The sequence below is a fragment of the Verruconis gallopava genome, assembly GCF_000836295.1.
Source record: "Verruconis gallopava strain CBS 43764 unplaced genomic scaffold supercont1.3, whole genome shotgun sequence".
NCBI lineage: Eukaryota > Fungi > Ascomycota > Dothideomycetes > Venturiales > Sympoventuriaceae > Verruconis > Verruconis gallopava.
In genome coordinates, this window is record NW_015622139.1 from 69,139 (window position 1) to 81,357 (window position 12,219).

Sequence of the window (12,219 nt, forward strand, 5' to 3'; positions counted from 1 at the left end):
AAAGCTTAAATTTTTACGCTTAAAAAAAATCATGAAGACGGACACTTATCTCGCCCTATGCCTAGAGCAGGCTGCTCATTCTTCCCTCCACTATCGTCACGGCGCTATCATTGTTCGCGGAGGGAAGATCATCGGGCAAGGGTTCAATGATTACCGACACGGCTTCGACGGCGGAGCCCTGCAGAGTGGAAAGATTGCGAAGGGCACATTCGACGGCCCAACCATTGCCGAACTGAAGCACAGCATGAAGAACAGGCCCAAGCACAAGCATGCGATCAACCATGCTTGTGGTGCGACTGACGGAAACTCTCTTGTATCTTTCGAGAGCAGTCCTGGGCATGGTTATCACGGCAACATTGTATTATCAATGCACTCCGAGATCATGGCAATACACTCTGCTCTCTCACGCTCCGGGGCTCTAGCCTCCAGCACGATAAGGTCCTCTAAGCCATCTTTCAAAGTGCTGGGCTCATCTAAGCACAACAAACAAGTGCGACGCGAACGCCTCCGGCAGCATGTCCAGGCAATCTGCGACGCTGCTCTCCAAGCGCGGACAGTGTCGCGACGGGGCGCCAGGTCCCAAGCGCAGGAGTGGCGTTTTGGAGCCTTTGCATCTCAACCTTGTCAAGCTGGAGGAGGAGCTTTGGCTTGGGGAAGATCAGAATCCGGAGCAGGAGGCGGCAAGGAAAGATCGGGATAGAAGCTCGAGGAGCGACAAGTTTCGGGAAGGACATCGATTTCGCCATTTCTCAGATGCTAGCACCATGCACATTCGTCCCGAGGCCCCGAAGACTCGTAGACGATGCAATTCCAGCCTTGAGGGTCAAGGGAAGTCGAGTATGGACCACACGATCAAGTTCTCAGGCTCAGACCAAGAGCGTCGAACTAAAACCAAGGTAAGGTTCCCGGTTAGGAAAAACCACCATCATGTCATCAGTCATGTTAAAGCACTTCGTCGAAGATCTGTGCAAGGCTGATCAATTTATAGTCGGGCTTGGCCAATTCTCAGGACCGCTTTGCTGCTCACTCGTCCGAGCCAGTTCCGATGCCAAAGCGGCGGGCAAAAGCCACGATTGCTGACCGCGTGAGAAATACAAAGCTGAACGGGGCTGATCTTTACGTTGCTAGATTCAGCGGTCTTGGAAACGCAAGCAGGGAGCGAGAGATCAGGCTGAGATCTCCAGCAAAACCGCGCACGACGGACCCGATGTCGGCCGTCTTGAAAGATTCGCAGCCCCCAGCTTTCTCATGCTCGTCGAACTCGGATGGAAGTCTCCACGAGGAGCTACTAAACCCATGTCCAGAATCTGACGAACGCTCTGCGGAATCTGTCGAGGAGCCGCCTATTCTCGCCTCCGTCTGCGCTTCCAAGCCCTGCTATCGATGCGTCTTGTACATGCATTCGGTCGGCATACGCAGAGTATTCTGGACCAATGCCAGCGGTAAGTGGCAGGGTGCTAAAATGCGTGATCTTGTGGCTGTCTTGGATGGCGATTCCAGTAATGGACTTGGAAGGAACTTTGGTATGTTCGTCACCAAACACGAGATCCTCATGATGCGACGACTTATAAGTACACATTGAATTTAATCTGTTCATTAAATTGTAATTGTTCTGTTTTTGCGACAGTGTAGCATCACGCTCCCTTGTTTCACCATTCTGTCGCATTACATTATGCTTCTTGCTTCTCGTCTATTGATTTCTTATCCTCAGTTTCTACTCCACTCATCGTCATATACAAGCCTTCTTCATCTGCCTGTACATCGATTTGTTGCCCATCTGGCGACTCTATGTTATCTCTTTGACGTTCCACTGTTGCGTCTGATTCCGCCAAGGCTTCCAGGGGCTGGGAAGGATGCGCCGCGATGCCCTCTCCCAACCCCTCTCCCGCTGGAGTCACGAGCAGATGTGGCATTGTACTTCCCATCGCACCAGAACCGATATGACTGAGTTGGCGACTCGGAAAAACACTTCTGAGTTCGCCTTTGCGCAGAATCTCGTCTTTGCCCCATCCTCCCTCATCTCTGTCTTCTTGTTTTTGAGGCCACAATATCTGTTTCAATATGACGGCCCGAATCATCATGAAGAAAACGAAGAACCAGACGACGATGATGCCAACTGTCATGATGAGGCCGAGAATTTGGAACGGCCGTGCGCCGCGGGAAAATCCAGGAGCCTCCGTCAGGTTGCCATGGAGAGCGTACGACACTGAGAACGTAGCTGTCGTCAAGGCCGTGTTTGGAAATACGAACGAATACCAAGTCATTGCAAAATCCATCTTCCCTCGTGCTGCACATGAAAAATGGGCTCCGACTGAGATCAAAAACAGCCATATAGCTAGACCCCACAACCACATTCCTGCCCAATTCGCCAGGACCATAGTAACTTTTGCTGCAAAGTCTCCCAACCCCGCACCCATAAAATCTTTATTCACCACTCGGGGTAGCTCTTGGCCCATCTGGACAAATGCCGTAATTGTGAATCCACTAGGCCCAACACTGATGAACATCGCAGGACGTAGGCTTTCTTTGGGCAACTTCTGCGTCATTAGTCGGTATAAAAATGCAGAATATACCATGAGCGAGACCATGAAGCCAATCCCTTGAAGTATAAAGCCGCCAACTATGATGGGCAAGCCTTTCTCGGGGCTCAGCTTCCTGGCAAGATTTCCTGCATGAGGCCCAACTATGAGCAGCGGGTATGCTGGAAAGATCCACACTGGAGTCATCTTAGCAATCGTGAAGGTTTGCGTAGACCAGATGGTCAGGAAAATTCCCCACGAAGATAGGACGGCGAGTCCACAATAGATCCAATATAGAGGCACGATTGCTCGCTCAAGCCACGGGCCAGCATAGCCCACTCCATATTGAGTAATGTTGATCAGGATTGTCCCTACCGATATTACTGCTGCTGGGATGAACAGCGATTCTGTGGGATGTAAAAACGACTGCTTAAAAGTATGTGGGTATAGGTAGAAACGGATGCTGATCATGGTGACATTGAAGATGAAAAGTGCAATATTGAGCAAAAAAAAGGTGCATCCTAAAGCATAGAGTGAGTCGAAGCGTAGCTCGTGGGGAATAGAATAGCTAAACAATGACAATCAGTACCACCGCGCAATTTGAGCATCGGCAGTCGAACTGCTTCATACGCTTTACTTACAGAACATTTGCAATGCCCCCTGTAGCCATCGTCATGGTGAACCACGTCCACGTAAAATGCCTCATGCGCTCTTTAAAGCTGAGCTTTGCGGGAAGATAAGCCTCTAACTCGGCGCGAAATTCATCCTCATTGCCCTGATGTTGCTTCTCATTGCTACTGCCGTTGCCGTTGCCGTTTCTTTGATCAGGAGAATCGCCGTTGTCTTCGAACCTCGCATGTTTCGGCCTCCAATTACGCGGACGTAAAGAAGCAGTCGGGACTTTTTTTTGTCGAAGCGCACTTTTTGTTCCCGCTACTACACGTTTGATTGATCCGCGACGCGATCTACTTCCGGCTGTCTGAGAGCGAGCGGCAGACGCCCTTCGGGAGCCATTTAGCGACGTCTCTCTCGTGAACGCTCCGTCGGAGAACGGATCTTCTGATGAATTTGGCAGGGACATGTTAGATGTATCCATCATATTCGAATTGATTTGATCCGTTCTGGGCTTATAGCAAAGAGAAACGAAATTAGCCCGAGTCAAACCTTTCCGAGCCGGGGCGAGCCAAACTACGTCATGTCCAGATGAAGTATTGTGATGGAAATTTTTTCGAAAGCAACAATTCTGAGCCAAAATCTAAGCGTGATTAGAGACGACCACCAGAACCTTTCTCGTAGACTTCACCATGTGGCTATTCTTTTAAGAACGCAGGCCCCCGCATGGTCGTCTTTAAATCCGCGCAGAAGTGCAGGTCTGGAGCTGAAGAAAGATAACTACCACCCACCATCCGAAATCGCTCATCGGCAATGCGGCGATCAAATAACAATTTACTACTCTAGGTAACACTCGAAGCCTTTGCGGACGTGGTTATATCCGAGATACCGGGGGACAGATGCAATGACATATTGTGTTGTTCAAAAAGATTAAGCAGCTATTTTCCGCCACATTACAGATATATTTTCGATTGCATGGGCTGTGCAGACGAGCTTATCAATACATAGAGTACATAGATCGAGGACCGCACTTTGACGCTCTATATTAGCGGCCCACCTGCGACGCAACCTTTTTTTTCTCGAACCGGCTTGTTACGTATTCATGCGAAGACATGACTTAAGCTTGTTGCGTTCGTATATCTCTGGCAAGATGTGATGACTCCTGGTGCTTCAACGGGCGGCTCAATCGCGTAGAAGCCACTGGGGAAAGAACGTCAGCATCATCACGTCTTTCCAAACACGAAAATGCCTTTGCCTTTCCGGTAACCGTCAAGAGTGCCTTGTACAGCGTCAATGAGAGTCTCGCCCTTGGTTTCCCATTCCCATTTCACCTCGTCGTAGGGCGTGTCCTTGAATTTGCCCTGTCTGTAAAGGTCAAGTATGTCATGCACCATCACTTTCTTCTCCTCCGGGTTTCGCTCGCTCCATTTGCTGACCCAAAACCCGTCAAAGTGGATGTCCTTAAAAATCAAGAGTCCGGTGGGTAGGGTGACTGGCTGCTTGCTCATAGCGCCGTAGGTCACGAGATGTGCCTCAGAGGAGAGAAGCTTCGCCATCGCAGTCACCACCTTTCCACCTACACAGTTCAAGCCAAGTTTGATTTTCTCACGACCACCGTTTGTCCACTCCGCAAGCTTATCTTTGATGTCAGCGCCTTGTAATTCGGTGTCGGTGATAACGACATCCGCGCCGATGTCTTCGAGGTCTGCCTTCAGAGCATCTAGCCCTTCGGGACGATCTCGGACAATGTTGATGCTCTTGAAGCCCCAAAGCTTACCAAGCTGGATGGCTGCTCGGCCGACGCCCGAGTTTGCTCCATTTTGAATGAACCAGTCTCCGGCCTGCATGTCTGAGAAGTTTTTCAGCATGCAGTATGCTGTGCATGGGTTGACCGATACAGTCCCCGCTTGCACGGCGGTGATGCCGTCCTTGTTCTCAATCTTTAACAGCCCTTCTTCTGTGGTCTGAGCATGTGTCCGCCATGTTCCGAATCCTGGGCTCTTTTGGATCACCCAATCACCCCTCTTTAGCCCTTTCACTTTGTCACCGGTTGCAATCACTTCGGCAACACCCTCGTTACCGCCAACAGCAATGGGATCCGCTGTTCCGAGCGCGGTTGTGAACGTAGGTTTTGAGGGATAGACGCCTTGCAGCTGGTTGATATCTGCTGGGTTTATAGGCGATGCGAGAAACCTCAATGTGACAAGATTCGAATGCGCGGGTGATATAGAGTGTCCATGTAATGATAGTACGTCTTTAGGCTCACCATATTTCTTGAATGTGAGCGCTTTCGCCTGCTCGTAGCCATACGCTGAAATACATCTCCGCTGAAAGAGCGACCCTGACGATGGCTTCGTCAGCAATCGTAATGTGGTTCTCGATGCCATTGCACGGCCAACAAAGATGTGGTGTGAGTTTCTTGTTACCATTGGGATCAGCAGCTTTCCGATCCAACAATGACGTCCGCGCTTCGCTTCGGCTATGGAAATGTCCAAATCAGGATTAGCTTCGACCTGTTCCCTAAGCTCTGGTCGAAGATTGTAAGTAATTAGCATCTAATAATGAAGCCAGCAACGTAAGCCGCGGTGAAATGGACTTAAATCTTTGTCCAGAATCTTGGATGAAGCCATATTTTGTAGAATTTCTTATCATCACTAACCGCGGATAGAGGATTCAGCAGTACCGCGTCACCCCATTTCACCTGACAAACTGTCAGTCAACCCTTTAAGACCAGATCGACATGATGAACTCATGATTCACAGTTTGAACGCTATGGACTTTGGAGCAAATTGGTCGCCATCATGTTTCCTACCTTTTCGCTGTCGTTACTCGTTCCCGTGAGAAGCACTCACAAAGACTACGAAACCTTGAAAAAAAATCTGAGGATCAAGCAAGCGATGCATATCTTAAAAAACAGGTCTCACCAAAATTGCCTCCCGAGAAAAATCACTTCACCACCCAAATAAAGGCTTGGGCCATAGGATAGAAAGGCCATGTGGATTTATACGCGCTAGTCCTATTACAGACCAACATGAGGACGCGATCGTATCAGGTGTGCAGATTCAGCCGTAAAGTTATCAAACGTCGCGCTTCTCTGAACGACTGAAAGAGATCCTCAACATGTTATCATTCAGTCAAACCCATTCAATACTTTCTCAGGAAGGCTTACAAATGGGCGCACAGGTCTAAGGTAGTAACGAGCCTCCGCCATGGTTCTTCTCGTTCGCTGGCCGGGGGCTAGATCTCGACAGCCCAGCAAAGCTGTAGAGGCTACGACATCGTCACATTTTCATTACAGCCCTTTGGACCAGCCATCAAAAGGTGCGGCGCACCGTTTTTTCAGAGTTCTGCAGCTTCTACCTGGCTTGCCCTCCGAGCCTGTACATTGCCTGCTTGAAACCCACAGCATAGCCGACCCTCCTGCCTACGAGGCGATCTCGTACTGCTGGGGAGATTCTAGGCAGAACACCTCGATCATATGCAACGGTAGTTTGCTTCCGGTTACGCTAAGCGTGCTCGATGTCCTCGTTCAGCTTCGTCATTCCAATGAGCGCCGACGACTCTGGATTGATCAAGTATGCATCGACCAAGACAATTTACTGGAGCGCGCAAGTCAGGTTCCTTTCATGAGGTTAATCTACCACAATGCTGTGCGAACAATCGTATGGCTTGGTAAATCGGACAAGCAAACTAAAATGGCGTTCGAATGCATTGTTGAACTCGCCAGGATTCGTGCCGAGTTGATCGCGTCAGGGACTCCGTACGTCCGGATTCCCGACACGACAGCCATCCAGGAACGGTATGGACTTTCTGCACTCTTCGAAAAGAAAGAGGTTCGCGCCGTCTGGCACCTACTTGAACAGCAATGGTTCGAACGATTGTGGATCATACAAGAAGTCGCAGTGTCTCGACAAAGCATCGTCATGCAAGGAGAGTTTCAAACGTCTTGGCAAGAACTTTCAGCAGCCACCATGCTCATCTGGGAGCTGAGAATGGCAACGTACGCCTCGGAGGAGGCATCGGTTCATATCGGCATGGTATTTTTTATCGAAGGCATTCGCGAACAGATTGCAGCGAGGAGGCTGCCTTTGCTCCACAAGCTGCTGAATCTCATCCGCCACGCGAAGGCGACGGATCCGCGGGACAAGGTTTACGGTATTGTGAGTTTGTCGAGTGCTGTCCTTGACCTTGCGAATGCACCAACCCTCTCTTACGAGCAGTCTGTCGAAGAAACGTACCGACAGTGGACGGTTTACATCATGCGAGACCAGAAATCTCTGGAGATGCTGTCCATGGTGAACAGATACGAGACCGTCGGCGAGCAGCTTCGTTGTAGCTGGGTTCCTGACTGGAGAGAGACGGACAATAATTCCTCGCACCACGTCACTGCCTGGCCGTCAGAGAAATTCAAGGCTGCGCCCATACCGGCGGAGCCGGACTTTAGCTTCCAGGACGGCGACGAGGTCCTCGTGATCAATGGACATCTCTTGGATCGCGTTGAAGCCGTCGGCGTGACATGCCGTTTTACCACATCGGAAACAATATTCGGCTTTTCGGCGCTAGCCTTGGCCTTCTGGTTCCAGATGATGTGGGCCAACTGGGAGAAGACGGTCCGGTTCGGCAAAGTCGAGAAGTACGAGCCCACCGGCGAAAATTTCCGTGACGCGTACTGGAAGACTCTCGTCTTTGGGGAGCACGGATACGAGCCGGAAGAGCAGGAAACCGTGCGCGTCGAGTTTGAAGAGTTTTACGCCACCTTACGACAGCCTTTTGTCGTAGTCGAAACCTTGAGGCTGCATTGGAGCAAACATCTGTGGGCTCTCTTCTACATCATCCGCATGGTCATCCGCGGCCTGGGGATTGACGGCAAGAAGTGGCATCGCGGGGCCGGGTTGGCGTTCACGGGTCGTTGTAATCAGGCTGGCGGGCGGCGCATAATACGGACAAAGGAGGGCTACATCGGCCTCGCTGTGCATTGTGTTCGTAAAGGCGACTATGTTGGCCTGTTCAAAGGGGCCCGAATGCCGCTTTTGATCCGTGCAGATGAGAACGGCTGGAGGTTGGTCGGCGATTCATATGTGCACGGCATAATGCATGGCGAAGCCTGGAGACCAGACCAGGCAAGGTCCTTTGCGATACGCTAAAGGATGTACTGATATGCTCTTCCGTTGTCGTCGCAAAGATTTAGATTCGCTTCGTACAGCAGAAGAAAAGAAATTCCAGCGTCATGATCACGAATATCATTTTTAGTTCTCCTAGCCTAATTGCATGCCCACATCCTCTCCATATCTCACCCATTCCTCGTCCCGAGTTTGCTGGTTGTAGTACGTCGCATGTCTATATTCGTCCTCCTCATCCGGGTAACTCTTCAAGCTACTGCTTCCCACAGAGCTTGTCGTTCCCCCTCCGACGCTCTTACTACTCTCGGCTTTGCTGCTTGCTCTTCGCCGAAACCACCCCTTCCCTCGCTTTTTCGCGCTGGCGCTCATACTGTTCGTCTCGTCTTCCACTGCGGTGGAAGTACTCGCAGAGGAAGGTACGACAGTGGCTGTCGATTCTGCCATACGAGCATAGTTATCCTCAGTCTCACTTTGCTCCTGGGCTGGCGTCGGTGACGGTGTGGTTTCTGTGCTTGGCGTAATCTCCACCAACTCGGCATCTCTGCACCATTTCCTCCGACGTGTGTATCTTCCCCAGCTATCTCTCCCTCGCCGCCCATCTTTCCATTTACTATCGTAGTAGATCCAACCTTCCTCATCGTCATCGTCATCACTGTCTTTCCTAGTGTGCGAACCCCCCATGTCGACATGCCACTCGCTTCCTTCAACCCATCTCCATCGTGCATGTCCTCCTTCAACGTCAGGGAGCTCAAACAGTTCTTTTGGTGGCATCGGGTTGAGATGCTCGTCTGTCCACGGAGCGCGCTCGTACGCTAGCATGGAACTCGTCCAACCGAGCAGCAGCCAACGTCTCTGATTTTCGTACAGCGTGAACGTGAAGCGAATTCCCGGCGAGCTAGGTTGTCTCTTTGCCCTTAAACTTGCGGCAATGTCATTCGCCGTCTTGTTCGTTCCGGGCGGAAGACCCCGCTTCCCTGCGCTGCCTTTTTCCGAGTCGAGTGGATCAGACATGTGCAAGCCAGTTAGAATGCTTGTTGCGCGTCGAATGTGCCTACTTCTCCACAGGATCGTTCGCGTAACGCGGGCCGGTCTGCAGTGCCATGTAAGCGCTACGGTTCCGACGAAAAGAACCAGACGCTTGGTAGTGATGATGTAGAACGGCGGAAGAGTTAACAAGATCCATATAGGCGTCACTAGTAGAATCCGCGTAAACATGGCTATCAACGCTGGTCTCGTCGTCGCACTCGTGGCAGTCCTCTGGGTCGAAAGAAGGTCTGTTAGGCGCAGAAACGGATCTAGCAAGATGTTGCATCTGCTGGTGAATAGTTTAAGATTGTCCACAATTTCGTCGAGGCTCTTTGCATGACGCATGGCCTCCGATTCTGTCCGGTGATGGCCTTTTGCTCCTGCAGTCGCCGTCGTCGACAGCGAGGAGAAACGACGCGAATACATGCCCAATATAAGCAAAATGACGACAACGACGGGGCCTCCCCATCGCATCACGGGATCGCCATATAGCGTCACGGCCCAGAAGGCCGCGAGCAGGAGAAAGCTCTCCCACGGATCCCCAGAGGTCCATGTCAGAAGGCCGACTATCTTGTTCAGAGGTTGAATAAATGGGTACGAATATGCCAAGGTACGTGTAACCTGAGGCGGCGTCGCAACTAGGAGAGGTGACTTCTGGTGCACTAGGATCGTGGAGCGCTGGCGTAGCGAAGTAGGATCACTGCGCCCTAGTGAGGGAGGAGAGAAGGCGGCAACAGTTGGAGACGGGTCCCTAGCAACACCGCTACTACTGCCGGTAGGAATGGACGAAGCATCGTTGTAGGAAGGCTTTTCTGGGGTGGACATGTGTTGGTATTCCAGCCACGGAAGGTCAAGATCTGCCATTCGACAAGTGTTAGCGCTTGCGTTCTGGACACGACAGACAGCTACAGAAGGACAAAGACGGAGGTGGAGTGCGCTTGCCAATTGCTGCCATACAAGCTTCGTCTACTTCATATTACATCATTTAGCGTATAGTGAAGGAACACCAAATGGCGGGTGGCAGGTCAGGACGGAGGAGGCGACGAGGAGACGGACAAGACGGAGGAGAGGACCGGGATGAGAACAAAGAGGTGGACTGAAGCATTACCTGGGCGCAAGAGCACTTTGGTGCAAAAGTCAAGTCAGGATGGGCGCGTGGTCAACCGGGTTTTGGAGCATGTGAAGGCGGCCCCGATGGAGTAACCAAGATGGCGGGGAACAGGCACATTGGGCGGTGGCCTGCGGGAGCAACACGCAGAGGAGCCCAGCAGGCTACTGTGCGGCCCGTCTTCTCCGCCAACTGACGCAGGCACTGGCGGATTTTGCTTGTCAGACACCAGGAAGCGATGACCGCAATCGTATAGACACCTCCAGCCCGTGGACGCGGCAAAGTCACGGCGCGTTGGAAGCTGAACATCGTCGTTCTCGTTCTCGCCCCGTCGGCAGCGGAAGGTGTGGCGCATGATTCTTTCCGGAACAAATGTGGCTGGTGGCATCGTGACGGGCCGAAACTTTTTTGAGCACTTCCGATTTCAGTTCTGGCGCGGTCGCCATTGTCATCCAATTCAACCATTCCTTTCACCCTGCTCGTGCTCTTTGCCCTCGCCACGTACAGCATTTTCCTGCGGACTATGGGAAAGTAGCAGAATCCATCAGATCCAGGACTGCGGACAATCAGACAAGCAACCCTTCATCACCTCCCTTCCCACTACCTCCTCACCACCTCGCCATCGGGCGCTCCTTCAATCCCGTTGATTGCACTGTCATGGCCCACCGCGTCTTCACTCAAGCCGCCATAACTGGCGCTCGCATTCTGGGCACCGCCTTTCGCGAAGCCTACAAGCAGGCTGCCGCCTCACAAAAATACGCAGCTGCCGCCGCTCGCTCTGGAAAGCACAACCCGCTGACCCACAGCGCTTCGGGCTTGACCCTAGAGGAAGCGTGCAAGATTCTGAACGTGTCACCGCCAAAGCAGGGCAAGGTGGACATGGAGCTCGTGACGGAGCGTTTCAAGCGCATGTTCGACGCCAACGATCCGAAGAAGGGTGGCAGCTTTTACCTGCAGAGCAAGATTGTCAGGGCAAAGGAACGTATCACCAGCGAAGTGAATGAGAGGGCACGAGTTGCCGAAGAGACTGCCGAGGCAAAGCAAGGCTGGAACCCCAAAATCTACAAGGACAGGTGATGAGATCGGGGCACCTCATCGAAGAGACGGAGACCGAAAGAAAGAGCGAAACGGCGGGCCTCGCCTGTGGCTTCATGGAACGTCATCTTTATAGAGTGCACGGGATAACGGGTGGAAAACGTGTATTTTACTCTTCTTGTGTGTGTATATGTGCATGCGGCCGGCGTCGATTGATCTGCATATTGTTTGGTTTTTTTTTATGGACAAGCTTTTTGCGAGCTGGAAGAATATCCCCCCTCTACATTGCGGCAGATTTTCAAGAAAGAAAGCAAATCACGTCTGCCTATGAGAACCGGCATCAATTTCAGCAGTAGCCGTGAGCAGGATACCATGTAGACTTGAGTCACTAGCTCATTGGACATTTGGATGTGTTTACATATGAACAGATCGGTGCTAGGAAGAAGCTGGCGGTAGAGAACGGGTGTAAAATAAATGGGCAGCGTTTTACCAAGGCTACGTGAATGTCATATATATATATATATATATACCACAAGTACTGATGAGCAAGGGCACCTTGGATGAAAATCTCACCAGGGTTATGAAAACTGCTTCCCTGCCAGGAGTCTTCAAAACTTTCGTCGGCCATCCGAATCCTTTTGATGTATTGCAGAGTCTCTGGTAACTAGAATACGACAAACCACAATGGATCAATGTTGAAAGCCGCTAAAAACTATGGCCTAATATTATTACATTTACATAACGCCATGAAATTCTTGGTATAGCCGTCTATGTCTCTATTAGACAGTCTAATACACAT

General features: G+C 51.3%; 6 protein-coding genes across 7 annotated transcripts; 3 read left to right on the forward strand and 3 right to left on the reverse strand.

Annotated features, from left to right (window-relative positions):
- Window positions 1-31: 31 nt before the first annotated feature.
- PV09_00967 (uncharacterized protein) lies at window positions 32-1,582 on the forward strand (the record flags this gene model as incomplete). Its single annotated transcript, XM_016353796.1, has 3 exons — window positions 32-460; window positions 492-896; window positions 989-1,582. 3 exons carry the CDS (start codon window positions 32-34, stop codon window positions 1,580-1,582), a joined length of 1,428 nt encoding a protein of 475 aa, XP_016217891.1.
- On the reverse strand, window positions 1,574-3,880 carry PV09_00968 (uncharacterized protein). The gene is made up of 2 exons (XM_016353797.1): window positions 3,161-3,880; window positions 1,574-3,087 (listed from the first exon to the last, which is right to left on the reverse strand). Exons 1-2 carry the CDS (start codon window positions 3,616-3,618, stop codon window positions 1,671-1,673), a joined length of 1,875 nt encoding a protein of 624 aa, XP_016217892.1. The 5' UTR covers window positions 3,619-3,880; the 3' UTR covers window positions 1,574-1,670.
- Window positions 3,881-3,923: 43 nt separating this feature from the next.
- PV09_00969 (uncharacterized protein) lies at window positions 3,924-5,778 on the reverse strand. The gene has a single exon (XM_016353798.1). The coding sequence runs from the start codon at window positions 5,684-5,686 to the stop codon at window positions 4,355-4,357; it is 1,332 nt and encodes a 443-aa protein (XP_016217893.1). The 5' UTR covers window positions 5,687-5,778; the 3' UTR covers window positions 3,924-4,354.
- Window positions 5,676-8,392, forward strand: PV09_00970 (uncharacterized protein). The gene is made up of 2 exons (XM_016353799.1): window positions 5,676-5,842; window positions 5,894-8,392. Exon 2 carries the CDS (start codon window positions 6,341-6,343, stop codon window positions 8,273-8,275), a length of 1,935 nt encoding a protein of 644 aa, XP_016217894.1. The 5' UTR covers window positions 5,676-5,842; window positions 5,894-6,340; the 3' UTR covers window positions 8,276-8,392.
- PV09_00971 lies at window positions 8,326-10,502 on the reverse strand. 2 transcript variants are annotated; one of them, XM_016353801.1, is made up of 2 exons: window positions 10,386-10,502; window positions 8,326-10,134 (listed from the first exon to the last, which is right to left on the reverse strand). In XM_016353801.1, the coding sequence occupies exon 2, from the start codon at window positions 10,100-10,102 to the stop codon at window positions 8,387-8,389; it is 1,716 nt and encodes a 571-aa protein (XP_016217896.1). In that variant the 5' UTR covers window positions 10,103-10,134; window positions 10,386-10,502; the 3' UTR covers window positions 8,326-8,386. The 2 variants fall into 2 exon arrangements, with proteins under 2 accessions (XP_016217896.1, XP_016217895.1); XM_016353800.1 differs by having other exon boundaries at window positions 10,220-10,502.
- A 125-nt stretch (window positions 10,503-10,627) lies between these two features.
- On the forward strand, window positions 10,628-12,096 carry PV09_00972 (uncharacterized protein). Its single transcript, XM_016353802.1, has one exon. The coding sequence runs from the start codon at window positions 11,043-11,045 to the stop codon at window positions 11,460-11,462; it is 420 nt and encodes a 139-aa protein (XP_016217897.1). The 5' UTR covers window positions 10,628-11,042; the 3' UTR covers window positions 11,463-12,096.
- The last annotated feature ends 123 nt before the right edge of the window (window positions 12,097-12,219 follow it).